The sequence below is a fragment of the Clavelina lepadiformis genome, chromosome 3 (assembly GCF_947623445.1).
Source record: "Clavelina lepadiformis chromosome 3, kaClaLepa1.1, whole genome shotgun sequence".
Lineage (NCBI taxonomy): Eukaryota > Metazoa > Chordata > Ascidiacea > Aplousobranchia > Clavelinidae > Clavelina > Clavelina lepadiformis.
Window position 1 is genome coordinate 16,485,589 of NC_135242.1, and position 25,773 is coordinate 16,511,361.

Genomic DNA, 25,773 nt, shown 5'->3' on the forward strand with positions numbered 1-25,773 from the left:
TACGTAATGTAGGGATGTACATTATACAATAATTGAAGGTTTTCATTGGCACGTGCAGGAGATGTTGCTGTCGATTGTCATTTCACATCCCAATACTATGCGGGTGCATTAATCATCATGGATTAAACCGTGCGTCATGTCAATTTGACAATTGTCGACTTGCTTGAACTACAGTATAATAATTTTGTGAACCTTTTGCAAAGGCAAAACTAAGCACTGCAGGTGCTTAAATTTTTTTAACTTTTATGCTATTCTAGGATAGGATTCTAAATTCTAGATCTAAAATAAACTATTCTAGAATAGTCAATTATTCTGTATTGTACATCCCTGTACACAAGTCGTTCGTGTGCCATTTCAAAACGGTCCACCTTGGCTATAAATATATATTGTGCAGTATGCTGCCACAGCGACTATCAGCAAATATGCCATTTTCATCAGAGCCTGGCACTGTGTAAATATATCGTATTACACAATATATTTTTATATATAGCCAAAGTGCTACTGCTGTTGTCGAGAAAACCCAAAATAACAGCATTGGCTGTAAATAGAAAGTCAAAGCTCACAAGTATCAACAAATACAAGCAACGAAATAATCAGTTTACTTAACTTGTCATAAGGCTGCAGTGTTTCTCATTGACTTCAAAAATTTCCGTATTACACTAAAAAGTTTTAACATCATTTCTGAATTTGATATTAACAGAGTAAAGTTAAAATACAATGTATGGTGTCTAAGTGAAACACTGAAATAAAAAAAACGACTACAGTGCCCACGATAAGGAAAATTCAACCCTGAACCTTCAAGAGGAACACGTTAATGTTAAATTAAATGTTATATTCATATAAAGAACATAACTCAGAATTGAAACATGCCAGTTTTTATCATTTTCGTATGAAAGCTGTACATGCTACTGTAGTAACTGTACTACCAAAAAACACTCCAATTGCAAGAATGCCAAGATCTTAGGAACTTTTATCTTAAAACCTAGTTGAGCTAGAACTCAGAAATTTATTTTATTTTCAATGAAATCTGATATTTTTTATCCTATATTAAAACAAGATAATTTAAAAGGTAAGGGTGTTCTGTTCCTTTTTTTGGTTGAATTTGTAACACCAGTTTTCTCTTGAGCTGACATACGTGGAGACTACCCTACTTCAAGTTTTCATGATTAAAATAATTAAATATAAACTTCACTCAGCACATACAGCATGTAGCTAATTAAATACATAAATTTATTTAAAAACTTTATTATTAAACTGGCCGTTTTATTCGACGCAGGATAAAAAAGTTGTGATGGATAAACAACATGGAATACATGATAACAAGCCATGCAATCAAGGCACAAATACACAGTGTTTATACTAAGCCAGAAGCTGCATGTTTTAAGTTTATCTATCAGGAAAAAACTTGTATTGTATTGTTTATTTTTCGCCGTTAACTGTGCGGAGCGAAAGTTAGGATGCTAACCGTTGCAGTTATAGCACAATAAAACACATGTTCATACGTGGGCAGTACCGCGGTACTACAGTACCGAATTACTGCATCGTGGTACTTTTTCATTACCGATACCGGTACCGTCGGTAATTTTGAAAAAAGTACGGAATTATTTTTTTCAAGACATTCCCGGTGCTCGGTACTTTCCACGTGATTATTTCAAAATTTTAACAAGTTTGTTTTCAAAATTACAAGTTAATTAATCCTTGATACCAATTTTAGCATCTGTTGCTCTTCTTTAATCTAAAAATGTTAAGTAAAATTGCAAGCGATTAACGTCACACATGTTTTGACCTGGAGTATCCTTTACCGGGGGTATAATAGCAGCAAACATTGTATTTGCAGCAACATCTTTTACACAAAAAGTACCGTTACCGAGTACTGACAAAGTACCGAACTACTTTTTTGAAATAGTACCGAATACCGGAACCGTCAGTACATTTTTTGCCAAGTAGTGGTACCGTTTCCCACGTTACTTTCAAAGTACCGACTGCCCACCTCTGCATATGCTCATGAACAAGCATAACCAGCAGGAAAAAGTGGCAAAGCCCAAGAGCTTAAAACATGCAAGATAGTAATAATAGAATTGTGCTATAAGATGGTAGGTTAGCATGACCACCAAACCCACAAAATAATTCCTAAGTATAACGAATTTAAGAACAAAATAACACAAACAACGAAACAACTACACTGTTGGAAGATAAAAAAGACATGTGGAAAACTGTACCTGCAAATCACTTTGTGCAAATAATAAAAATATCAAAACGGTAAAAACTGACACCTTAACACATACACTGTAAAATGCAAGTAATTTTTATCAGGATTGTCTCACAGCAATTATTCTACCTTCTTCTGTAATTAAGGCACAAAACGCAAAATTTTATACTCTTCACAAGCCAAAATAATAAAGAATATTGTAAAGTAAAACTACTAAAACAGCAACATAAATGAAATTAGCACATATTTCCTTGCCTGTTGCAGGCAATTTTGTTGGACGGCTATGAAGCAAAATCGGGCAAGACACTGCTAGATTTGTGATTTCTTTTTCAAACCATTGTTTGACAAAGACGGCCCCGCATCACCTTGTGAGAGGTTAAGGTAGGAAGAGTTGAGGCCATCTTTGCCTGGGTCATGGGAATAAAAGTTAACAACACGATTCCACGTTTCATTATCACCGCCACTTGCCACTGCAAAATTTTTATTTCCTGTTAATCCATCATTAATATTCCGATTGGAACCGCTACGCAATGTATCAGAAGAATGGTTTTGTGGATTTCCGGTAGAACTGCCCAGATATGGTAAGCTTCCACTTAAACTGAGACTGCTGAGCAGGGTATTTAGTTCCTGTAAAAGCAATGAGATGAAATTCTAATATCTGAAGTAAATACCATAAGCAAGTATGTTGGGAATTAATTTCATACTGAAGTAATATCAATTAATTATGGAAGGTTGCACTTGAGCAGATTTTGCACATAACAAGATTAAAAGCAGAATTGGACAAACGGTCCTCTAAAATTAGCGTCGCTCTTGCTTTGGTTCTTCTATAATCTATAGAGACTAGAGCGCGCTTGTTTTGTCGCTCACCTTATGCTCTTTTTAACAATTAAAAAATATTTTCCCTCCGGCGCATTTTCCAACACCAATCGCATTCCTATGTTGCAAATTTGCGTTGTAAAACGTGTGTCTAATTGCAACTGTATTTGCTTATCACTATTTCTTGTAAATGTTGTAGGAACTTTCATGAAATCCCATGCTGAAAAGTTTTGCTTTGGTCACACCCGCCAGAAATATTCAATAGACATGTAAAGTATTAAAAACCTTCCGGAATTGTAGATGCCGACGTTCAACAAATTAATATTCTTCACTTTCAAATAGTGTTGCACGTAATTGAAAACAGTAATATGAAACTTACGTAATTGCGTAACGTAGCAAATGTTATACGGATATTTGGTACAAATTACGTTATTACGCAACCTACTTTTTTGGTATATTTTACGCAAACAAAACATCGATAACTAGCTTTTTATCTATATCCATTTCTTGTATAAACGCATTTGAAATGGGTGCCATATCTGCATTCGGCTCTTGGCCCACATCAATGTTTTCCGAAACCGAGCAATAGCAAAAAACAATGTTTGTGATGTGAGGTAATAACTGTCCTTTGAGAACTATTGCTACGACCATAAATCGAGTATGGGAAGTTTGGCAGTGACACTGCGAAACTGTTAAGTTATATCACAATGCACCAAGTCCACAAGAAATATCGCTTTCGCATCTTCTGCAAAAGTAGATCACACACAACGTCGATAAAGTCACGATAAGCAATTAAGTCTGGAAACACGTTTGTCAGAACATAAGTCCGACTATAATAAATAACCTCTGTTTACATTTCATCTTGTTTTAACAATTAAGACAAAACGACTATTTTTTTGAGAAAGTTCTAGTGACTGTCATCGAAAAGAAACGCAAATTTTGCGAAACTGAAACTCAATATTAATCAATTACTTGTGACATAAACCTGCTTTGCCAATAAACAACATTGATATCATAGTATTACCATAAAACAACGCGCACAGTAACAGGTAAAATTACGTAATTACTTACAGTGACGTGGCACGTAAATAACGAAATTAAATTTTGAGTTACGTGCAACACTATACTTTCAAAGCATATACAGTCAAATCCGGTTAATTACATTCTGGATAATCGCATAATTCGTTTTATCGCATAAAGGGCGCAAGTCCCAAACCATAGTCTATCATTTGTAAAGATAATACTTCGGTTTATCGCATAATGGTTTATTGCATAATCCGCTTAGTTGAATAAAAATGAAGGTGATTTATTCGATTATTCAAAAGTTTTTAAAAGATAAAATTGAAAACAACGCGCACTGGGAGCGCACACGCAATGCGTAAGCTTTGTGACTTGTAATGCGCTTTGTTGCGAAACAATCAAACCAACAATGCTCAATTTAAGCATTAACACGTGGCTGTCAATACGCACACATTAACATGCGAATTGTTTTAGTTTCATTTAAGCGTTGCGTAAAGAAAGCGTTGCGTTAAGATGATGCCGTAATATGTGAAGAAGTTTTACGAAACAAACAAGTTGTAAAAGACGACAACAATAAAGAAAGCTCTGGTGACGCAATCGCTGTGACAACACCAAAAAATAAAGAAGTTCTGCATGTACTTCATACAATTCGCCAACGACTACAGTTTGAAGGGGCGGTCATGGCCACATTTGTTCGTTTAAAAACACAAATGCAAGAAAGCATGTTTTCATCTTTTGCGTGCTTGAATGAATGGATGATCGCAATACACAATAAACGTTAGTGTTTTGCGTGTTGACGTCTTTACACGTGACCATCTTCGCACGTTAAGTAAGAAAATAAGTGGAATTTGCACTTTCGCATAAACGCATAATTCGTTTAATCGCATAAAAAGGCTTGGCAAATTTACTATGCAATTAACCGGATTCGACTGTATCGGTTAAGTTAGAAAATAACCGCAGCGTGAAGTAAACTACGACATCATGATGACGACTCGACTGATTGTTGTCAGCTTAAAAAACAAAGCGTCTATAACAAGGGTGGGCAAACTACGGCTCGCGAGCCGCATGCGGCTCTCCGGCATGTTTTTTGTGGCTCTTCTAGTCGAATCGTAAAATTTCAAAAAATTTTTAAAGGCTACCAAGAGTACTGTTTATGAACGTTTCTCTCTTCTTCTTTTCCTTATTTAGGCCAGCATTGATGACAAGTTGTTAATTATCCAAATTTAATGATATTTTTCGATTGAGGAATGCAGATATGGAACAATTAAACGACCTAAACTATTTATGACGTCATAAGTTCTTATGACTTGGCTCGTCAGTAAAAATTTAATAACCAAAACGGCTCTCGGGTTCAAAAAGGTTGCCCACCCCTGGTCTATAACATGGCATGCTTAGTGTTGCGTATTATGTTGTTTCTTTTCGCCATTAACTTTGCGGAGCAAAAATTGTGCGTGATGTTAGTCTCAAAGCAGCCTTTTTTTTATTCACAAAATAAAATTATAGCCTTACTGCGGTCCAAAAACCTAAAAATTTTTCGATCCACTTTGTGCGCTCACAGTGTTGTTTGTACAAAAAAACGAGTGACGAGCGACTAACCCTTAAAAAGGAGCGCGTTCGTTGTTCCTTTGCCACGTTGAAAAAAGAACGTCGCTCTCGAAAACGCTCCTAAAAAAGGAAAGCGCTCGTTCCCACCTCTGGTTAAAAGCAAGTCGAAATGGCACGGTATGAAATAAGGATATTTATCTTTGAACAGTGGAATTTTTCCAAGCTCACATGCGTGCTTTTACCGATACGAATCCTGGCTCTGGCCAAAATTTTAAATTATTCTTCATTACAATAATAAAAAGTGCCGCCGAGAACCAGGTTTTGAGACAGATTCAAATTCGTTTGGTGTTAGGGTACCGCTATTTAGGGTAGTAATAACTGTAACCAACTTCTTTCTGCTTTGTCAGTTTCGTCGACTCTATCATCTTCTCAAGCTCAGACTTCTGCTTTTCAAGAAGCAATAGTTGTTTCTGTTTAAAAAAAATAAAAATTGAATTAACAGTGTCATGTAGTATTGAGTTGTTCACACAATCTTGATGACCATACTTGAAGCATTCCATTTTCAGACTCTAGACCTTCCTTAGCAATAGCCAATTGGTTGATTTTCTCTGAGCTGGATAAAAAAAAGTTAAAAATAATTTTTGAAATTATATTCTAGTAAACAAGTTTATGCTAAAACATTACCCTCATCTACCGTCCTAAAAACCGTTCCTGGTCTACAACTGACAAACATGATTCATATAATGTTTAAACTTAACTTAACAATTTCTGAAATAAATGTTTTTCAGCTAAAAAGAATGAGAATCCCTGAAGAAGCTAACTAAATTAATAGCATATAACAACAGATTATAAACTGGCACTGTATAGGGTCAACTTTTGTTTTTGATTTTTAATTACCTACACGACCTTTCGCAAAATAAGTTCATCAGGTGCATACTAAGAGATGAAGCAAGTTGATGCTTGTGAAAGCTCGTTTAGGAGGATTAACAATAAAAGTTAACCCTATATAATGCCGCCTTATGTTCTGTTTTTATATTTTACTATATACTGGGTTAACACGGTTCCGCCACCATCAGCTCTAGGAATTAATAACATTTATATAATTGATGGCAAACACAGTAGTTTAACTTAGCAATGCCTAACTTTTATGGAAGATAATAACATTAGTCAAAATGGAAAAACCTACAAAATTAATTTGAAAGGATGTCTTTAAAAAGCAACAATATATCTCCATAATCTTTTTCTAAACGAGTAACTGTTTAAAAAAATCAAATTCCCCAATATACCTTCTTTCCTCAGTGTAGTGCGAAGTGCCCGCAGCTGTCTTATGGTTATGGTATCAAATGTTACATAGCACTTTATTTCTCTAAACGCAAAAGCTACACCAACTTAGAAATAACTGTGAAATACTTTAAGGAAGACGTTATATAAGTTTAGAGTTACCTTGCTTCAGCTTTTTTTATTGCAATATCTGCTTGGTTTATTGCATTTCTACGATCATGTTCAGAGTTACGAATGTCACAAGCCGCCTCATCTTTCCAAGCCAACTCCTTTTTAAGCGCATCTTCTGCTGAAGCAGCTTGATGCTCAAGTTTTTCTATTTCATCACTTGTAGCTTTCCTCTCCAGCAGAAACAGCTCTCTGTATAAAAGCAAAGCGTCTAGTTATTCGTGCACTTGACTACGATTATATGTACAGAAATTTTTGCCAGAATTCCAAAGTATACTTGGCGAATGGCCAGTTTTGACACCTTATTCTCCTAATCTTCGTTTTGTGTTTCTGTTTAAGGTTCTTGTATTTGTCTGTATTGGTTTTCACTTGCGATGCACATGCTTCTAGCTTTTTCCTCAACAATTCCACAGCATCTTCCAGCTGGGTACGATTTAAGTCGGCCACTAGCTTCTGTAAAGATGGTATAAAGTTCTGTAAATGCCAATTGAATAACTTATCAGTGCAAATCACCAACAGAATAAATCTAAATAAAAAGAAAAGAAAATGTTTTACGTAAATGCATTTGTGAAATACTGTACATGTATTGAGCACCTGAGTTTCTTGCTGGTCTTTCTGTCCGGAAATTAAGAGCACCTGTGCTTCGGCATTGAGTGCTCGCTGCTGTAAATTTGAAATTGTATTTCTAAGTTCTTGCTCAACTTCTGATATCCCATCGATTTTGCTCTGTGATGCAGACAACTTCTCTTCAAGGTTTTTAGCCACCATGCCACTACAATGAATTCATACAGAATAAATCAATATAACATCAAAATGCAGAAAACGTTTGAGGCAAAAGTTTACAATTATTACCTCAGCTTTTTCTCTTTAAGTAGTTGTTCTTCATATTTTAGGATTTCTCTTTGTAATTCAACGTTTTTATCAGATTTACTAGACAAGTTGGTCCTTTCTGTGAAGAGCAAATTTTCCAGTTCAGATATCTAAAAGATATCATTGGATAAATTGAAACATATTACTGGGTACTTGTATGATTGTCAATTAGTTTTCCAATACATTTGCTTTATTAAGGTTTTATTTAGGAGTTGATCTTTTCTAAGCTGGGTACATTTTTTGACCACTAATTTAATTCATTTGAGCTACAGTATATTTGGTGATGATATTAGCAAAGTCTGTGTTCAAAAGATGAAAGTCAGAATTTCATCATTTCACTAGTGTATGTGATGCAGATTTATAACTTCCAATACAAACGCATTACCTTGTGCATTAGTTGCAAAACATCCTCATGTTCACCTTTAGTGAGAGTGTGTGTCTCAGCGTGTGTGGTGTCATCTTTTACCCGGAGTTCAACTTTTTCAGATTGAGACTTGTTCAATTTCTCATGAGACTCCTTTAACTGTTCCATAACCTAAAGTAGAAATTCACTCAATTAGGAGTGAAATTTACCAATTTCTACAATTTTTGAGCATAACATACATACACATTTTAGCAATGGAATTAAAATTCACAAAATATGTTATTTCTTTTGAGATATTTACCTTTCTTAACTCTGCTTCCAGAGTAATGTTCCGTTCTTGAAGTTCAGACGATATTCTGAATTGAACATTTAGTTGCTCCTTCCTGCTTTGGGATGTTGCATCTTGCATTGACAGCTCATTGTGAGAAGCCTTTAATTTACCCCTGAGATTCTCCAAGTCATGTTGTTGACTTTCATTACAAAACTGAGCCTCCTTTAGCTGAGCTTTCAATTGTGATGCTGATTGTTGTTGCTTCTTAAGCAGAACAATCTGCAAAAATATTGAATTTCAAAGCCTTAAAAATCAAAGCTATTTATTAAAAAACTAAGTATAAGAAATTGAAACTATATTGTAAAAGTAGTAATGAAATGGTAAGAATTATGAAGCTGGGGCTGTGTTCTATGCTCATTGTTATCTTTATTCGCAAAGCGTCGAATCGTTACATTGCTATTCATTTCTCATCGTTATCGCAAAGTTATAACAATTTACAATAAGAGATAATGATCTTTTTTAAAAAACCCTTCGCATATTTGATGACTATTTCAGAGTTAGTTAGTTTCATTAGGTCATTTTTATTCTCAAGTTAACAATAGACAAGTATCATGACTTGCTTTTTTGCTTTGTGTTCGACTTTAAGCAGCAAAAAAGGATTTACAGAATTACAGTATGAGCTATTCAAATCATGTGCTGAAATATATATCAACGAACACTTCCAAGGAGTTTTGTGTGACAAGAAATGAAATAGGCCTTGTATTTTTGGATGATCTAACTCAAATAATGTTCATAAGCCTAAAACGTTTATGTCTGAAAGTTTCCAAAACTCATTTAAAAAATAACACAATTTATCCTTTATAAGCTCTACAAGCTTGCGATCTTCATTGGTGTTTTAGCGCCACTTTTCAGTCATTTTATTTGGCGGTTTATTAAGCGGTAGGCTATATACAAATTCAAAACAAGATAATTATGCAAGTGGCATATACAATGAACGCAGCGATATAATTGGTGCAAGACTAGGATTCCTCTGTTACATCATGAACAATACCAGGTTACGGATTGCGAACACCATAATCCTGATAGCACAGAGCAGAAAAGACGGAAGATTGGTTAAGCGATTTAATGCGAAATGAATAGCAATTACGAAGCTCCATAAAGAATTTCATTAACAAAATAACGATTTAGCACTAAATACGGCCACTGGTAAGCAAAAAAAATTGTAGAATGTTTCACAAAAATGTTTAGTAAAGTGTCAGAGTCAGTCAATCAGATTTGACCAGTGAAGTTTTTTCACCAAGTGAACATAGGTATAACTTGATAGAAGGTTATTCAGAGTTTAGTTAATCACTTTCTTATTGTCTTACGTAATCAACTGATTCTTTTATCAGCCTTTTTTTGCAAAAAAATTGTTCCCAGTCATTTTTTTATTACTTTATGCATATCAGAGAGCAATGCTGATTAGATTATGAACTTACATTGTTAACCATAAATCATTAACAATGTATGCCAATATCATCCCTTACTTGTGCTTCCAAATCAGTTATTTTGTCTTTTAATTCTTTGATCTCTTTTTTGTAAGTAGCTTGTTGCATTTGAGATTTTGCTTCATCTTCTTCCAAGGCAACCCTTAAAGATAAGTTTCTTTAACACAGCTTTTCCCAACCTGTGGTGCACCTACCACCACTGGTTCACAAAAACCTTTCATGTGGTATACAATCACCTTTCAGTCATTTTCATTTTCGACCTTAAGCTACCGGTAAGTCTTACATCACAGATCTGATTTTGGTGTGTGTTGTTATTTAAATATATTTTACTAGGTGTTTTCTAAAGTATTTTCCCAAATAGCAGCTATGTTACATCTTACTTGTAGCTGCGATGGTGATAGGTTACACAAACAAGGTAACAATGTTTAATTTGCCATTATTTTGTAGTTTGTTATTTGGACTGCCTTCTTGTTTGTGGTGCCCATCTTTGTAAATTTAACCTCATAGAATAAACTTTACTTGCATATAAAATTCAAGTATCTGACCGGTTGAATACAAATTTTTTAAACTTGTTGATAAGCAGGAAAGCTTTTGAATCTCCAAATGAAATTTTATTGCATAAAGCTTGGAAAACACCAGTTGATTAACAACTGCATTAAACATATACATCACTGCCCATAATGTATTTGCTGTTATAAAATGAAGCTCGTCAAAACGAACATAAATACATACTTAGAAGCCTAACAATAAAAGACTAAAAAAACTATAGTTACTTAAAACTGCAAAATGCTGTGTAATTAATTATATCAGATTTTCTTACTGCATTTCCTCTATTATCTTCTGTGAGTCCGCATACATTTTTGAGCGCACATTTTCCTCATGCAAGTTTTCATTTTCATTTATCTGCCTCTTTAAAGTTTTGGTCATATCTTGCAATTTTACATTGGCCTCCTGCAACTCTAGAACAAAAAACTATTTTTGTGAACTTTTTTACTTCCTATAATGAGAAATTTTTTAGCTATAAGGATATCAAATTTTTATACATACAGTAGAACATATTATGATCAGCAATTGTTTACATCACTAACAGTATTATATCCAACGTCACTGTTAGTATTATTGTCATTTGTTGAAAGATAATTCGAAAATAGAGGGGGTCTAACTTCACATCAATTATGTAATCAGTTTCCAAAAAGTTTAAAACAATAATAAAAGTTCACTTAAAATTTTACATGTTGTAAAATACATAATCATATTTAATAGCTTGGGCCTCACAATTTGCAGAAACTTTCATTTTGGCCACAATTTTCATAACCCTTCGAAATTGTTATGGTATCTACAGTACCTTCAATTTGTGCTTCCATTTCTTCATTTTTCTTCTGTTGTCCTTGAAATACCAGTAATTCCTGCTGAAGGTTTTCGATGCAATTTTGATAAACTACTTTTTGTTTTTCCAACTCATCCAAATGTGCATTGGCTTGTGCTTTAGCAGTTGTTAATGATGGTAAAGTGTTAATTCCATGTAGGGCTCGCTTGAGTTCTTCAATCTAAAGAAAATTCTGTTACTTTTGTGGAATTTGTAAGAAAATACACATTATCTAGTTACTGCATACCGTACGTTATTTTAGAAAACACAAAAAAACTTGCACTAGGTTTACCAGTGCAACTAATTGCAAGCAATATACCTCAATATACCATTTTGTGTAAAAACAAAAATCTGATGAGAGGGCACTACATGACTGAAGTTAAGGTACAAGCAGAGATAAAAGATGCTGTTGATCAGCTTAGCAATTTCCATACATGCTCAGAAAGGGCGAAATAACACATGCAGTATTGGCTGTGGTGGGAAAAATGAAGTCAAGATTTTTGAACACGTCTTGCGCATCTGCCTCCTGTCCTACCTGTACCATACTACATAACTGTACCCATAGGTGGGCAGTACCGAATTACTGTAGCGCTGTACTTCTTCAGTACCGATACAGTACTGTCGGCACTTTTGATTTTTGAAAAAAGTACCGAATCTCTGTACCGAATTACATTTTTCAAGAAATTTCAGTCAGTCTCGGTACTTTTCGCGTGATTAGTTAAAAATTTTAATAAGTATGTGTTCAAAACACATGTTAATTAATTCTTAATACTAATTTTAGCATCTGTTGTTTTTTGTTAATCTAGAAATGTCAAGCAAAGTTGCGAACGAGTGATTTTGTCTAATAGTCTCAGTGGGCTGGACGGGACTTGGTGTTTCTGACTGAAGTTGTTTTCCACTCCTAATGCGTTACAATTCATTACTAAGTTACAAACTTCTGTCTTTAAGGAATCTCGTTCCCTCATTGCATCAGTCAGCTTTGAAGCCATTCCACCCATTTCACACATCGCATTGTTCATTCTTTTTTGAAGTTCATTATCTTCAGAAGTTAAAACCTTTATAGAAAGAAATTTTGAAAACTATAGTTAAAATTATCAGCCGCAGAAGAATAGAAAATAATAATTTATAGCACATTTGATAGATAAAAAATATCAGATATGATTTAAGTAGGGACTTCACTGCAGATCTATTAACCTACTTTGACTTTGCTCTTGAGTTCTTCATGTTGGCTGGTAGACTCACCCAGTTGTTCTTGCATCGCATCAAGTTTGTCTAATAAAGTTGCTCGAACAACAAGCAAGTAAGCCATCTGGTTTTGAAAACATTGATATAATTAATCTTACATTTTGAATTTCCTACATCACTTAAGATTTTTTTTGAAAATAATATACTGTATTTTGCACAGGAGATTTTGGCGAAACAATATTTGTCAAACCTGTTCAGTATAGCTGCTGCCTATCAATTCTTCCAAATTTTCTTGTTGACACATGTCAACAATTTCTTCTCTTTCATTATCTATAACAAGTAAAATTAATTAAGATATTTTTAAATCTGTTTGTTTCATCGCATGAAACTTCAAATCAGTATCAAAGTACATTTAAAAGTGTAGACTCTTCGAAAAACTTATAATATGTGCTAACTTATTTGTTCTTCTGTTATAGTAGTATAATAGCCATGTAATCTACAGATCTTTCATGATGTACTAAACTTTTAGAGTAATGTAGATCTGTGCATTTGTGCAACTCCACTACATTCACAGAAAAATGTATCTTGGAAAATGTAAGCTTTACCCATCCATTACCATATGCCGAGTTATTGTACAGTATGTATGTTTTCCCTGCATTCTAGCAATATCAGATGACATGTTGACAAAATAAAACAAAATAATCTGTTGTTGGCAAATAGTGGGCATGTTGCTAACATTTGTTTTACTACCTACTTTGCCAGAAGCTTTTCTCATGTTAAAAGATACTGTTACATAAAAGAAAATCATGTGATGACCTATCAAAATAACAAAGGATTGTGATACCAAAACTTTCCGTGTATAAAATCAGAAACATAGTTTTGATAGATTTCTATACTGAACATATTTGGTTTAAATTTGCAATAACTCAACATTAGCGCAACTTTCAAATAATTTTTGGCACTTCCCTATTACAATATGAAGCATCAACAAATTTTCAAGGGTAAGGTACACCGCACATAAGGTTAAAGATAGTTCAAGTCAATCTAACTCCTCTCATCTCAACCATGATCAATAATAATAATATAACAAATTGGCCTGACAAATTGGCCAGATATGAACTTATTCAATATCTAAGTCAGAGGAGTTGGCCGAGGTAAGTTGATTGACAACCTCTCAAAGAATGTAAGATGCTCAAGCTACAAATTAGTCAAGAAAGAGACAAGAAAGAAGATTACACTAAAAATCTTTTCTATATTAAAATTTTTTGACTGGAACATCACATTGAAACATTTGGCTGAAGTTTCGTCAATCAATGTTAGATCGAAGGGATTCACAGAGAGTTCTAAACATGTAATCACAAAATTCAAACAACAAAGAATCATACCAGTCTTTTCCTTCATTTTTTGAAGGTCCAACTTGAGTCTTTCATTTTCTCGTTCAAATTCAGCAGTTAAATGATCCCGTTCTTCACTCAATGTTCGAACATGATCAACATATTTCTGGACCTTATGAAATAAAAAAGAGAAAATCAATGTGGATGGGGGGTAACTGATTAGCTTTGTTTGTTTTCAAATTTTTTTTAATGTGAAATATAAATCTTGAAATTTTTGCAGTATTTACACAACAAGATGACTATCATGACATCATCAAATAACCAAAATGCTATATGTGTGAAATGCTTACTAATCTCTCCTTTGCAACGGTTAAAAGAATGGAAATATTTTCATAGATTAAGCAAACTACTAAAAACTTTGCAATCTGATTGTTACAGCTTACCTCAATAAGTTCTTTATTCTGACTTGCTGTTTGTTTTACAAAATCTGATTCAGCCTTTTGAAACAGCTTCCACAACATTTCAGTGGTAACAATAGAGTCTGCAGAGCCGGTGATCTCATCTTCTTCAATAACTTCAAATTTGATTAGTGCATCAAGCATATTCTGCATGATCTGAGAAAACAATGATTCATTACAATACTTAAAGCAATATTGTATGCACTGATTCTTGCCAAAAAAGTTACCGTAAATGTAATATAGCTCCTTAAGTGTTTCTATACTTTCAGCACCTCACACTTTAAACAAACTCAGTTTAAATAAGTAGCAGATAAAGATTATAAATGCATCTGATACTACTATCAATAACAAATAACCCCAACTGAAATTTTTGTAATATGTGCCAAAGAAAAATGACATATGCTCCAGTTTACAATTGCGAGTTAAACGACAACATAAATCATAATAATTGCCATAGGTATTATGTTGGCATAAATAATCAACATTTGTCGTAAGGCTGAAAACAACTATTCTAATATTCATGACACAAAATTTCACCGTCTCACCATCCTAACTAAATCACCCAAACATGGTAGTGTGCTAACTAGACGTTTTGTTGGAATTGATTATTGCTTATTATTGCTTGATCGATTGTTCGTCGGTCTGACTCCAATGATAACACGTTTATTAAACCTTGATAGCTTATTTGAGCAACACAGTACCAAAGCCAAACTGTCAATGTCTTGTATGTTGATATTTTATTGATTCTCAATGAAACGGTTACTGTTTTCAGAGCACAGAATGAAACTGCATTCAATAAACTGTTAATATCAGACTCCCAATATATGACTGACATTGAGAATGAACATTGAGCGCTGTGATAACTGATAACGAATGATGTAATTCGGGAGTAATTATGTGTTGTGTATACTAGACACGGCCAAAATATAGTACAGCGCTTGCTGTTAAACACACGAAATTAAACACTAATAACATTATAATATCATCAAATCTGCACTAGAATTCCGAAGGAATAAGGGCTAATTATGACAATTAGCACAGTAGCATTGCGTCCTAAAAGCTTTATGTTTTATTTTAGTGGGGAGCAATTCAAATACCGCAATGTACACACATAAAGCCACATTTTTCAAACATTTACCATTGTAAATTAGCAAATAATAACCCTAAATGCTAGACCTAATTGTTTATAAATTAGAAACTTACAGATGACAACCAGGTCTCACTGGTTAGACAGTACATTAACTTATTGATGCAAACAGTGACAAATTTTAAAGCTATAATACTTGCCCACATTTGTCATAATTAGTCAATTACTATAACAACCTAACGTTAATTTAAAGTCACACATGCAAAAATCTAAAATTCGTAGACTTTCAAGTGGAAATTAGCCTTTCCGGGAAAAGTAGAAGTCAAGCATAATAAGCACTATAGGCTAATTGGTGCCAGGCATTCAATTTAACGTTGCCATTAAAAAATTAATCTACATTTGTGTCTAGTGCAGAAGTGCATAAATATCTCGAGTCACGTGATGTATTTGTGCACTAGCCTAGACAACTGCTACTCAAACTGTTGCGTTATTTGGTTGTGTATTTCCACACAAGGTTTATAGATATATATTACATCATAGACTTTTAACCTATACTTCACATTAAGTCAGTAGAGACCTTGCTAGGTTGCCGCTTCCTAAAGTAGTCTACGGTACAGTGTCGAAAGTCGAGCAAAATTAAGCCTAAGTCTGTAAGAGTGCGTATATAGGCCTAGTGTAGGTTTACCTTATGATTTTGCTTCTTTGTTACGTTACCACTTGAAATATCCATGATGTTGATAACTTGCTGATTATTGCATTTTACTCATAAAAAACACAGTCATAGCATCACAATGCAACTACTCCCACTTCAGGTTAATGAAAAAGGTTTTCAAAGTTTCACTTTTGTCTTTTTCTAATACAACCTTGGCGTTAGTAGTCGACCAGGCTACATAGAAATCTACGCACTCAAGCAAGTAGAAACTTTTTGTGGATGCATAAAATTCTAGTACAGAAATTTAAACAAAAAAATGGAAATTTACAAACAAGATATTGGAGAAAATGGTACACTAAAAGCATGAAAACTAGAAATAAACAAACTACACCTAAAATCGACGGTTAATTCATCTATGTAGGGTTACCATATTTTCGTGGCCTAAAATCCGGACACTCTTTAGTGCCCACTAGCGGTTTTTAAAATGAGGTATGAACACATTGTCTGTCTGTGTGAAACTGAGATGTATGTTCCCGGTTTGCAAACTAAACACTCTGCTTTCCATTCATTTCTACCCTTTCTGAAGCATGGATGTTTTGCTTGCATTTCATCCGTGAATTTACATTTTCGCTTAGCCATATTCTACAGTAAAACAATAACAAAATTAAATTTTAGCACTTAACATATTCGGCTCGCATCTTCAACTAGAACAGGGGTTCTAAAACTTATGGAGAGGCGCCCCACCTTGACGGTGCGAACAAAACCCGCGCCCCACTTCGAAATCATTAAGCATTAAACAAACGACAATTTTCATGGTATTCTCATTTGGTCTGTAACAGACCTCTTGTTGAGCTATTTTTTTACTGCTCTCACTGCTTTATAATTTTCTTCAGCGAATATACGCTCTTATCGTTTCAGACATGTTCTAAATTTTGCAATATCGACCAAGATATAAGGCCTTCAGCTACTAGCCCAGCTCCACTCATCCATGTATCATTGTATCCCAAATAGAGCGCTGTATTGTGGTTTATGACGTAACAATGAAATTATTACCCGTAACGCAACAAAAATTTAAAAAAATTCCGGACATTTGAGCATATTTTAGCATTTCTCCCCGGACGCAGTTTGAGCACTAAAATTCCGGACATGTCCGAGGAAATCCGGACGTATGGCAACCCTAACCAGGTATTATATGTCATTGGTTCAATGTTGTCCTGAAGCTGAATTGACAGATTTGAGTTGGTGTGCCATACTATCTAGCATGGAAGTATACGCCACCGACGAGTTTCCCCATTGTTTCTTTGCCGCTTCCAATTCTTTCGAATCATGGCCACCTTTCTGGCAAAGATCCAACACAGATACACAGCGTTACCTGTTTTTGATGTTTAACTTACACCAAAATTGTTATCCAATTTCCCATAGGTTGTAAACGAATTTTAGTTAAGTGGAAACAGAGGGCCAAATCATTTAATCTTACTTAAAATTGCTAAGTTGTAAATTTCATCGTTTTTGTTATATCTTTTTAATTTGATGGACTTTTCCTGCCGCCTACCGATAGTTTAGGTTGGTCGCCAATTTGAAGAAAAATAATTGGGGATTCCCCTACTTTTTACACCATTTTACCAAACCTTACAAACATGATAACATCCCAAGAAAGATAAGACATTAGAAGGTTTGAGTTTAGGGTTGGATTGGATCTTTAAACCATCATGAAAGATTACTAAGCAATTAAATTAATCAGTATTACTTAGTAATCTTTGGTTAAACTGTTAAGATAGGCGGCGTATATTTTGATAACCGTTATACCATACTGTCCCTTCTTATATTTTATAGGTTGGCTCTGTTGGCTGTTGTACTGGCCTTTAACAAGTAAATTTTTCCTATTTGCATATTACTTTCATTGTGTAAAATTTTTGCAATGTTTGCTTAGTGATTACGACAAATTCATTTAACTGAAGTGTTATGGTTGGTTATGTTCAACAGATTGGAAAGTTTGCTAGCCCAAGTGCACAAGCAGTTGTGGATTAAATTGAATTGTACGTAAAGTGGATATTGTTTCAACTTGCTACATGGGGGATTTCTCACTAAAAAACAACAAACTTTCCCGATCTGACGTTCAATAATGGGGTCTGTTGTACACAAGTGAACAACCACAGGATGCCTATTAGTACCCAGCTACTCAGATCGTGACGTCATCTAGTTGTGCACTTGTATACTAGACCCAAATTATATATATAGACGTATTATATAGAAGTAATCAAGCCTCAAGGCTTACTGAAGCTCTAACCGTTTGAAGACATTTGAAAATCAAAAGGTGTAAGCTAATTTGGGTTTGGGGGTAAGCTTTAATGGGAAAACAGATGAAAAAGGTTAACAACCACTGTTCTAGGCTTTGCTCCTCTGAGTCTATTGCTTTTATGTATTGAGGCAAAGGCATGTGTTGGTTATATAAGAATTCAAATAATCGTTCTTGTGGCAAATTCCTAATACAGTAGCTACCAACCTAGGCCAGTGCTCTTTAATATTGAATTATACTGGAGTTTAATCAATTATTATTCAAAGATGAATGCTTTTCTCACCCTGATGTGCCGTGCATTGTCACGGAGCCATGCACTTTCTTGCTTTGGCCTGCAATGCATAAAGGAGGGCATAGCAGTAGTTAATCGTATGAGAATTATTTTTTTATGTAAAGTTTTATGTTTTTATGTAAAGTTTTGTGTGTTGCTGATTAAGTTAGAAGAGGTTTCTCAATGTCTGTTGATATCAATCAAAATGCATATTTACGTCCTATACTTAAAGATCCAGGTGTGGAACTAACAGCTTACCGGGATCAACATTTTAAGGTAATAACGTCAACAATTGTAATATTTTTATAGTGTTGCTGAATTTCTTAAGATATATTTTTTATACATTTTACGGATTAGGCTTAGGTGCGGCTGATTGCTAAGTTGTGGCAATGACAGTATATAAACTCAAAGACATTTGAAAATTATATGTTACATGCAATGACCTTAGCTTAAATCTGATATCTATTTCATTACTGTCGAATTCGCTTTATTTAGCCACCAGATGATATGGATCACCACTTTATTTGAACAAAAGTAAACATCACATACATAATTTTCACATTTATTCAGACAATGTTAGTGTTTCTCTGATAGAGCCTTTTATATGACTGAGTGAACTTGAAAAAGGCAAGGGCATGGTAGAGCTTTTGCACACCATTTGGAAGGATGACAATCTCTCCATCTTCTGAATGGTGGGAATGAAAATTTGCCTTTTCTTATTGAACCTTGAAAGTTTTGCTTTCCCCAACCCTTTTTCTGATTGCAACCATTTATCTTTTATAGCACCCGTAGGGCCATAGTTGTTTAGTGATCTAATTTTGTTGAACGGTTATTTCTCCTAATATATGTGATATATAACATATATAAGTAATACTCATTTATGTTATATCGTATGTACTTACGAAGTATTATATATATTATAATTCATGGTTTAGTTATTAGACCACAAAACAACATTTTGCTAGGGTGATAACAAATTGAGTTTGATGAATTGCAGGCTTGCAGCTTTTCTGCAAAACGTTGAATAATCCTTAGCACAGCTGGTGCTGGTGGAACACCTGTCAGCCATATTTTTATCTTTCACTTTGCTTCTAGAATTTGCACATAATGTTTGAATATTTTGAAGCAACTGGTGGAAAATTATTCTAAAAAATGAGGCTATTATTCATCATCATGCACAATTCATACTCAATGTTTGCTTAATGTCAGGGAGATCGTGTTCATCAAGAGAAACTGCTTCAATTGTCTACCACACTTTATGTTGGAAACCTTTCATATTTTACAACAGAAGAACAGATTTATGAACTTTTCTCAAAATGTGGTGACTTAAAAAGAGTAGTTATGGGATTGGACAAATTTAAAAAGACGCCATGTGGATTTTGCTTTGTTGAGTGAGTTAGTTTTTTGCTTTTTGTTCACTCTTTAAATGGTGGTTGCCCAATTGTTATTGAGCATTTTATGGTGAGTTGTTGGTTTTCTAGATACTATGACCGTGTTTCAGCTGAAGATTGTGTGAGATTTATTAATGGAACGCGTTTGGATGATCGTGTTGTGCGCACAGATTGGGATGCTGGGTTTAAGGAAGGTCGACAATATGGAAGAGGAAAAGCTGGAGGACAAGTACTACCTTGATGTTTTACCACTTTATGTAGTCTGCTAAGTTTAGTCTGCCCAGCCAATTTCTTACACTCAAAATTATTTGTAAAACAGCTGGATAGAATCATTGTGATCCAAAAAGCAATAGCTATGTCCTGTTTTTCTACTACAATAACTGTAGTATCTTTTAAACGAAACATACCCACGACCTCATCAGCATAGCTTCCCTCACTTAGGCAGTGTTCCTGACACTTACTTCAAAAAGCGCTCATACAGTATTTGGTACTTCTTTCTTAATTGTAATTGTGATACAGTTTCATGTTCGAGTTTAAGAAAAGCTGTCTTTGTTTCCCGTTTAGAGTCGCTTAAGCCGGGGATTGCCTTTATCTTTTTTAGGTGAGAGATGAGTATCGTCAGGATTTTGACCCAGGCAGAGGTGGATTTGGTGTTCGCGCACAGCTTAAAACGGACAAACAAACATCCGGTCCTGGTGCAGAAACCAGGGAACGTGAAAGGCAAGGAAATCTTGCAGCCAAGCCCGAGTAATCACTTATCAGAAGGCCTGATTGTTTTTTCAGCCAGAATATATGACATTGCCTTATCTCGTTTACTCCCAGTGTTAGTGAATGAAATAAGGCCACGCCCACGGGTCCCTGTTTATTCTGAGATGTATTGGTTAATTTATCAGTGACGTTTGCCATTGTTATCTTGGTTTTTACCTTTGTAGCTATGCTCCAGTTAGGATAATGCACAACATCACTAACTGCAGATATACTCACAGATTGTTTATTATCAATATTTGATTATGTTATCAGGCCCGTTTAATTTCTCTGCAGCCATATTATAGTTGAATTGGGTAATTTTGGTACTTGACAGCTTTTTCTTCACATAAACCAACTTTAATCACTGATACTTTGTACGGCTTTGGATCTTGCTTTGTTAGAGTTTGAACTGTAAGAAGATTTCGCAAGCGCTGAAATACAAAATCAATTTATGCATTCATATTATTACAGCCTTATTTGAATTTGAAGTAAATGAGTAAAATGCAATTTAGAAAAAAGTTTCAGAATATCGTTTAACGAATATTTTCAACGACTGACAGCAAAGGACTAATATTTGTTACCTGAATTAGATTCCCTTGAGTGGTGAGGTATCGATAAGATGCGTACAATGGAATCCATAGACATGAGCTAAGACCAAGACACCACCCAATTATCTGTGCCCACACTGGATAGACGTATGTTTTATTGTATACGAGTGGTTCGTATAAACTTAACCAATACACGAGAATACCCTGTTGACAAAATATCAAAATTTGTAAGCTACTGACATAGTTTTAACAAAATTTTTAAGAAATACATACCAGCGATACCATTGGTCCCAAGTATTTCCAGCACATTGTCATGAAATAAAACTTTGCGTCGGTACCAAGCATCGTTCGAACATGATTGCAAAAACGATCGGCCCCGTACAACCAAGATATGGCAAGAAACTCAAAAGTTCCAATGAAAAACAAGCACCATCCGGCACCGGCGTAGTCGTTGAGTAAAAGGAAGACGTATATCCCACCCTAATTCATAGTGATTGATGAGGGGAAGTATGGTTAATATTTTCTTTTCGTTAATTAATAATAATGACCAAGAGTTTGCAAAACAGTATGAGCAGAAACGTGTATGTTGCTATATTAACATCTCAAGCAGGTGCTTACAGTAAAGTTTAATGTACGCTGTAAGTTACTATTTTTACCTCAGTTATCATTGAGCATGCCATCGCGAATATTAGAATCACAAATGCTGCCTGAATTACGGCTCTACCCCAACGCTTTGTATACCACCATGGGAAAAAATCCATCACAGAAACAACTAAGCACTCTTGGAATACAAACTAAAAATTTTTTTTTTAAATATAGTTTAAACGTAAACGTCCAAGATCACAACACCTCCATCACAGCAAAGAAAACACATAATAAAAATCCAAGAAAAAAATTTCTGGTTTTATTTAACACTATCTTATCAGTTTATCACCCATTTATTGACTGAAACTCTTAAAATCATTTCAAAATATTGTCATTTTCGTGATGACACTGCTTAATTGGGTTATTTCTTGTAATAAAGGTGCAAGTTATTTACGCTTTCTCCTTTAGTACATATACTTACCAAGCAGTCAAATCCCAAGAACAAGATCATGAGAAAAAACAACGCGTTCCAAAATTGAGGTAGAGGCATCAAGGACAGCGCTTGTGGATAAGCTATAAATACCAAGCCAGGTCCGGATTCGGCAACAGCATTAATGGAGATATTCTAGAGATAGCAATTTTTTACTTTTTTGCTGAACTTTTTGCATTGTCTAATTATCGAAATTATGGTCATTACCTGTTCTTTTGCCATAAATCCTAACGTGGAAAACACGGCAAACCCTGCTAAAAAGCTGGTGCCACTGTTTACAATTGCAACCATGATGGCATCTCTAGCAAAATGTGAATGTAAATTAAAACTGCTGCACTGTCGTACATCAGCAACTTTTTGTTGTTGCAAGCAAACTGTGTTTTCTATCACTACATGAGTAACAATGCTTGCAGCCTAGGCATCATTTCCAACGGTGGCTCTTACACCTCATCCAAATATTTTTAGGTTACATTTCCGCAAAATATTTGTTCAAAACTGCCAAAAGTATTTTTGTAATTTCTAAACCATGAATTTTTTTCCTTCGCCAAAACTTGCCAAAATTCATTTCGCGCTCAGTCTTTCATGAAATACATTGCGACCACAAGAAACGGAACTGCTAGCAAAAACTTTTGTTTCAACCTTTCTATCAAAATATTGTTTGAATGTTGAAAAATGGTCTCGTGACTGAAGTTCTTTCTTACTTTTGCATTGCAATCTCGCAGAAGTCAAATATCAAATTTGTATTGTTATTATGACGACATGTCATCAAAACATAGCCTAATAAGAAATGTTTACATGTTCTTCTGACATAAGAGCCTGCAACCATAAAGCAGTATGTTTTAACATGGTTAAAGGCACTCTGGTTTCTATGTTTGAAATTCATAAAGGTACTTTGCAGTTTTCTAAAATATTCTGCAAACATGGAAAAATATTTTGGATAATGCAAATGAATTTGAGTGAGACGTAGACGCCGCCGCTAATGTTACCTGTATATGTTGTGGTTAAAATTATTGTAGCTTGCAAGCGTTACCAGCGCACCACTACCAACACCGTACGAATAATACACCTGTGTTACAGCGTCCATCCAAACCTGGGTCGAAAAGTGAAAACGCGTTTTTCATGATTGAAAACCAAGGCTGTTTTGAAGTTAGTCAACTTTTTAAGAGTGCGTTTTACTAACCTGTGCGTCAGCGAGTCGAGTGATATTGGGATTCAAGTAAAACATTAAACCATCGCTCGCTCCATCGAGAGTCACTCCGCGAACTAAAATAACTAGCAACATAACGATTGGAACCGTAGCTGTTACGTACACGACCTACGTACACATAAAACACAGCAGGTTTCCACTTTTTTCTTGAGTAAATCTGAAACTCTGTGGCCAGTAAAAATTAGAAATATAACTAACGTCATTAAATTATTACCTTCGTTGACCATTTTATGCCCTGGAATATGCATAGGTAAGCGACCACCCATAAGCATAGCAAATAGAAGAACATTTCCCAGTTCATTTTCCCAACGTCATCAATACCGCTGGATACCCGAAGTATGTTGTGTCTGTGGGATTAAAAGATTCCCGCAGCGTTTAGTACTAACTTAAGTCATTGTTTTGGCCATCAATGCCGACAGTGCAGCTATATTCAGAAGACAATATACAGCTTATTCTGTGATTAACAGGGTTTTCTTCATTTCAAAAAAAAACATATACCAGCCTATATGCTATAGCATGCCCCACTTACTCCCAATATTCTACAGCAGCAGATTTCTGTTTCAAAAAATTTGTATCAGAAGCATTGGATAAACTGTCATCAAATGACATATTGACAGATTTCATCTCATTGAACAATCCAATACAGTTATCTGTATTCCAGCTGTTATTACATGACGTCCATGGAAGCTCACGAGAAAAGCTGGCGACAAAATAACGGCAAGCCCAAGCAAGTACAACGCCATACAGACCGTTACCATACCATGTTATCATAGCATTTGCGTACCCTATTCCTACACGAAGAGAAAATGGCCAAGTTAAAAATCCAGATATAGACTACGTCTTTGTATTGTGTCAATCGAGGATTGCTACGAAGAAATACAATTAAACATCACCTTTTGCCAACGGAATCAACGCCCACGCTTTGGTCATACCTTTTCCAACATACTGACCGAAGGATGTTTCAAGAAAAAATAGTGGAAACCCAATGACCATTACCGCTATAATATAAGGAATCAAAAATACTCCTACAACAAAGAACAAAATAAGTCATTTCGGTTGCACAAACGCACGATACTGCTGGTAGCTTTGGCATCATGCACTTACCACCTCCGTTTTTGTAACACAAATATGGAAATCTCCAAATATTTCCCAATCCTATTGTCATTCCAGCTACATTAAAGAAAAAGTCTATTTTATGCTTCCATTTTTGCCGTTGGTCCATTCTACAAATGTTGGACGCAACAAAATACAAACAAAATATCAAAGTTAAAAACAAGTAATTTCCAAACCAAGCTCACGCATATATCAAGAGGTTTCAGCCTTCTAAAAATATAGACATAAAAATATTGGTCATCTTAAGCCTTCAAATGAGTAGTTCTATTGCTAAAATCTTAAAATTAATTAAAATTAATTAATTAAAAATCTTAAAGTTAAACAATGTAATTCATTTGGCATAAAACACTGCTTAAATGCTACCACCCATTAACTTTCGATCTTTTTAGCCTATTTTGTTTCGTAATTTTGACAATAGGCTGCTGTGAAAATTGTATTTGCTCCATCAGCAGGAGCTACATGACTAAACTTAAACATTGCAAATATCATGCAGGACATAAGGAATTAATGCACTGCATATTTTTCACAATTGTAGGCCCTTATTCGAAGTTGGTGATTGAAACACAGCACCACAAATACAGTTTATACTGAACAGTCAAGATGTTATACATTTACTGACGTATACAGAATAAGCAAACGAGGAACACTTCTGATAAGTGGAAGTGTGCCATTAATTTCTTTGCCCAAACGAGGAAGAAGAAACTTTATTATCCGGGATAACTATCATATTTCAGAGCATTAAAAGTATATAATTATCATTATATTAGAAGAAGGTTTTCGAACTCTCCTTTCAAGTCAATTAATTGAATTACCCATTAGGACTCAAGTCAAGCCGAGTTTTTTATTAAAATGAGACTTGAATCAGATCGACTCATTTAGCATCTGAAACCAGATTGCACAAAAAGTAAAAATACCGCTTTTTGTAATAAACATTCTCAATTTTTACGAAAATTGCTGCGGCATGCGCGTTTGCTAATAATTTATTTTTGTTTTTTTTTAGGTACAGTATATT

General features: G+C 34.7%; 3 protein-coding genes across 3 annotated transcripts; 1 reads left to right on the plus strand and 2 right to left on the minus strand.

Moving 5' to 3' along the window:
- Positions 1 to 1,200: 1,200 nt before the first annotated feature.
- Positions 1,201 to 16,296, minus strand: LOC143450254 (uncharacterized). The gene is made up of 18 exons (XM_076950715.1): positions 16,147 to 16,296; positions 14,360 to 14,530; positions 13,968 to 14,088; positions 12,833 to 12,912; positions 12,596 to 12,706; positions 12,333 to 12,452; positions 11,377 to 11,578; positions 10,852 to 10,990; positions 10,071 to 10,173; positions 8,575 to 8,823; positions 8,295 to 8,444; positions 7,892 to 8,019; positions 7,634 to 7,811; positions 7,341 to 7,492; positions 7,034 to 7,231; positions 6,137 to 6,203; positions 5,980 to 6,060; positions 1,201 to 2,836 (listed from the first exon to the last, which is right to left on the minus strand). Exons 1-18 carry the CDS (start codon positions 16,189 to 16,191, stop codon positions 2,519 to 2,521), a joined length of 2,613 nt encoding a protein of 870 aa, XP_076806830.1. The 5' UTR covers positions 16,192 to 16,296; the 3' UTR covers positions 1,201 to 2,518.
- Positions 16,297 to 17,787: 1,491 nt separating this feature from the next.
- Positions 17,788 to 21,283, plus strand: LOC143449906 (nuclear cap-binding protein subunit 2-like). The gene is made up of 4 exons (XM_076950244.1): positions 17,788 to 18,956; positions 19,890 to 20,071; positions 20,162 to 20,300; positions 20,673 to 21,283. The coding sequence occupies exons 1-4, from the start codon at positions 18,864 to 18,866 to the stop codon at positions 20,820 to 20,822; spliced, it is 564 nt and encodes a 187-aa protein (XP_076806359.1). The 5' UTR covers positions 17,788 to 18,863; the 3' UTR covers positions 20,823 to 21,283.
- LOC143449905 (sodium- and chloride-dependent GABA transporter 3-like) lies at positions 21,047 to 25,334 on the minus strand. Its single transcript, XM_076950243.1, has 12 exons — positions 24,753 to 25,334; positions 24,542 to 24,673; positions 24,178 to 24,439; positions 23,863 to 23,995; positions 23,622 to 23,756; positions 23,428 to 23,531; positions 22,649 to 22,742; positions 22,433 to 22,576; positions 22,023 to 22,160; positions 21,640 to 21,846; positions 21,400 to 21,570; positions 21,047 to 21,249 (listed from the first exon to the last, which is right to left on the minus strand). Exons 1-12 carry the CDS (start codon positions 24,868 to 24,870, stop codon positions 21,118 to 21,120), a joined length of 1,770 nt encoding a protein of 589 aa, XP_076806358.1. The 5' UTR covers positions 24,871 to 25,334; the 3' UTR covers positions 21,047 to 21,117.
- Between the last annotated feature and the right edge of the window lie 439 nt (positions 25,335 to 25,773).

Bases quoted from the DNA above. Each gene is read 5' to 3' on its own strand.
- LOC143450254 (XM_076950715.1), bottom strand. From the start codon at position 16,191: ATGGATATTTCAAGTGGTAACGTAACAAAGAAGCAAAATCATAAG. The intron at 14,089-14,359 runs GTAAGCTGTAAC...TTATTTCATAAG, and splicing joins AGAATAAAGAACTTATTGAG to GTCCAGAAATATGTTGATCA. The intron at 12,707-12,832 runs GTTTGACAAATA...TTTCAAAACCAG, and splicing joins GCAGCAGCTATACTGAACAG to ATGGCTTACTTGCTTGTTGT.
- LOC143449906 (XM_076950244.1), top strand. From the start codon at position 18,864: ATGTCTGTTGATATCAATCAAAATGCATATTTACGTCCTATACTTAAA. The intron at 18,957-19,889 runs GTAATAACGTCA...GCTTAATGTCAG, and splicing joins ACCGGGATCAACATTTTAAG to GGAGATCGTGTTCATCAAGA. The intron at 20,072-20,161 runs GTGAGTTAGTTT...TTGGTTTTCTAG, and splicing joins TGTGGATTTTGCTTTGTTGA to ATACTATGACCGTGTTTCAG.
- LOC143449905 (XM_076950243.1), bottom strand. From the start codon at position 24,870: ATGGACCAACGGCAAAAATGGAAGCATAAAATAGACTTTTTCTTTAAT. The intron at 22,743-23,427 runs GTAACATTAGCG...ACATTTTGCTAG, and splicing joins TTTAACCACAACATATACAG to AGATGCCATCATGGTTGCAA. The intron at 21,847-22,022 runs GTAAAAATAGTA...ACTATGAATTAG, and splicing joins CATGCTCAATGATAACTGAG to GGTGGGATATACGTCTTCCT.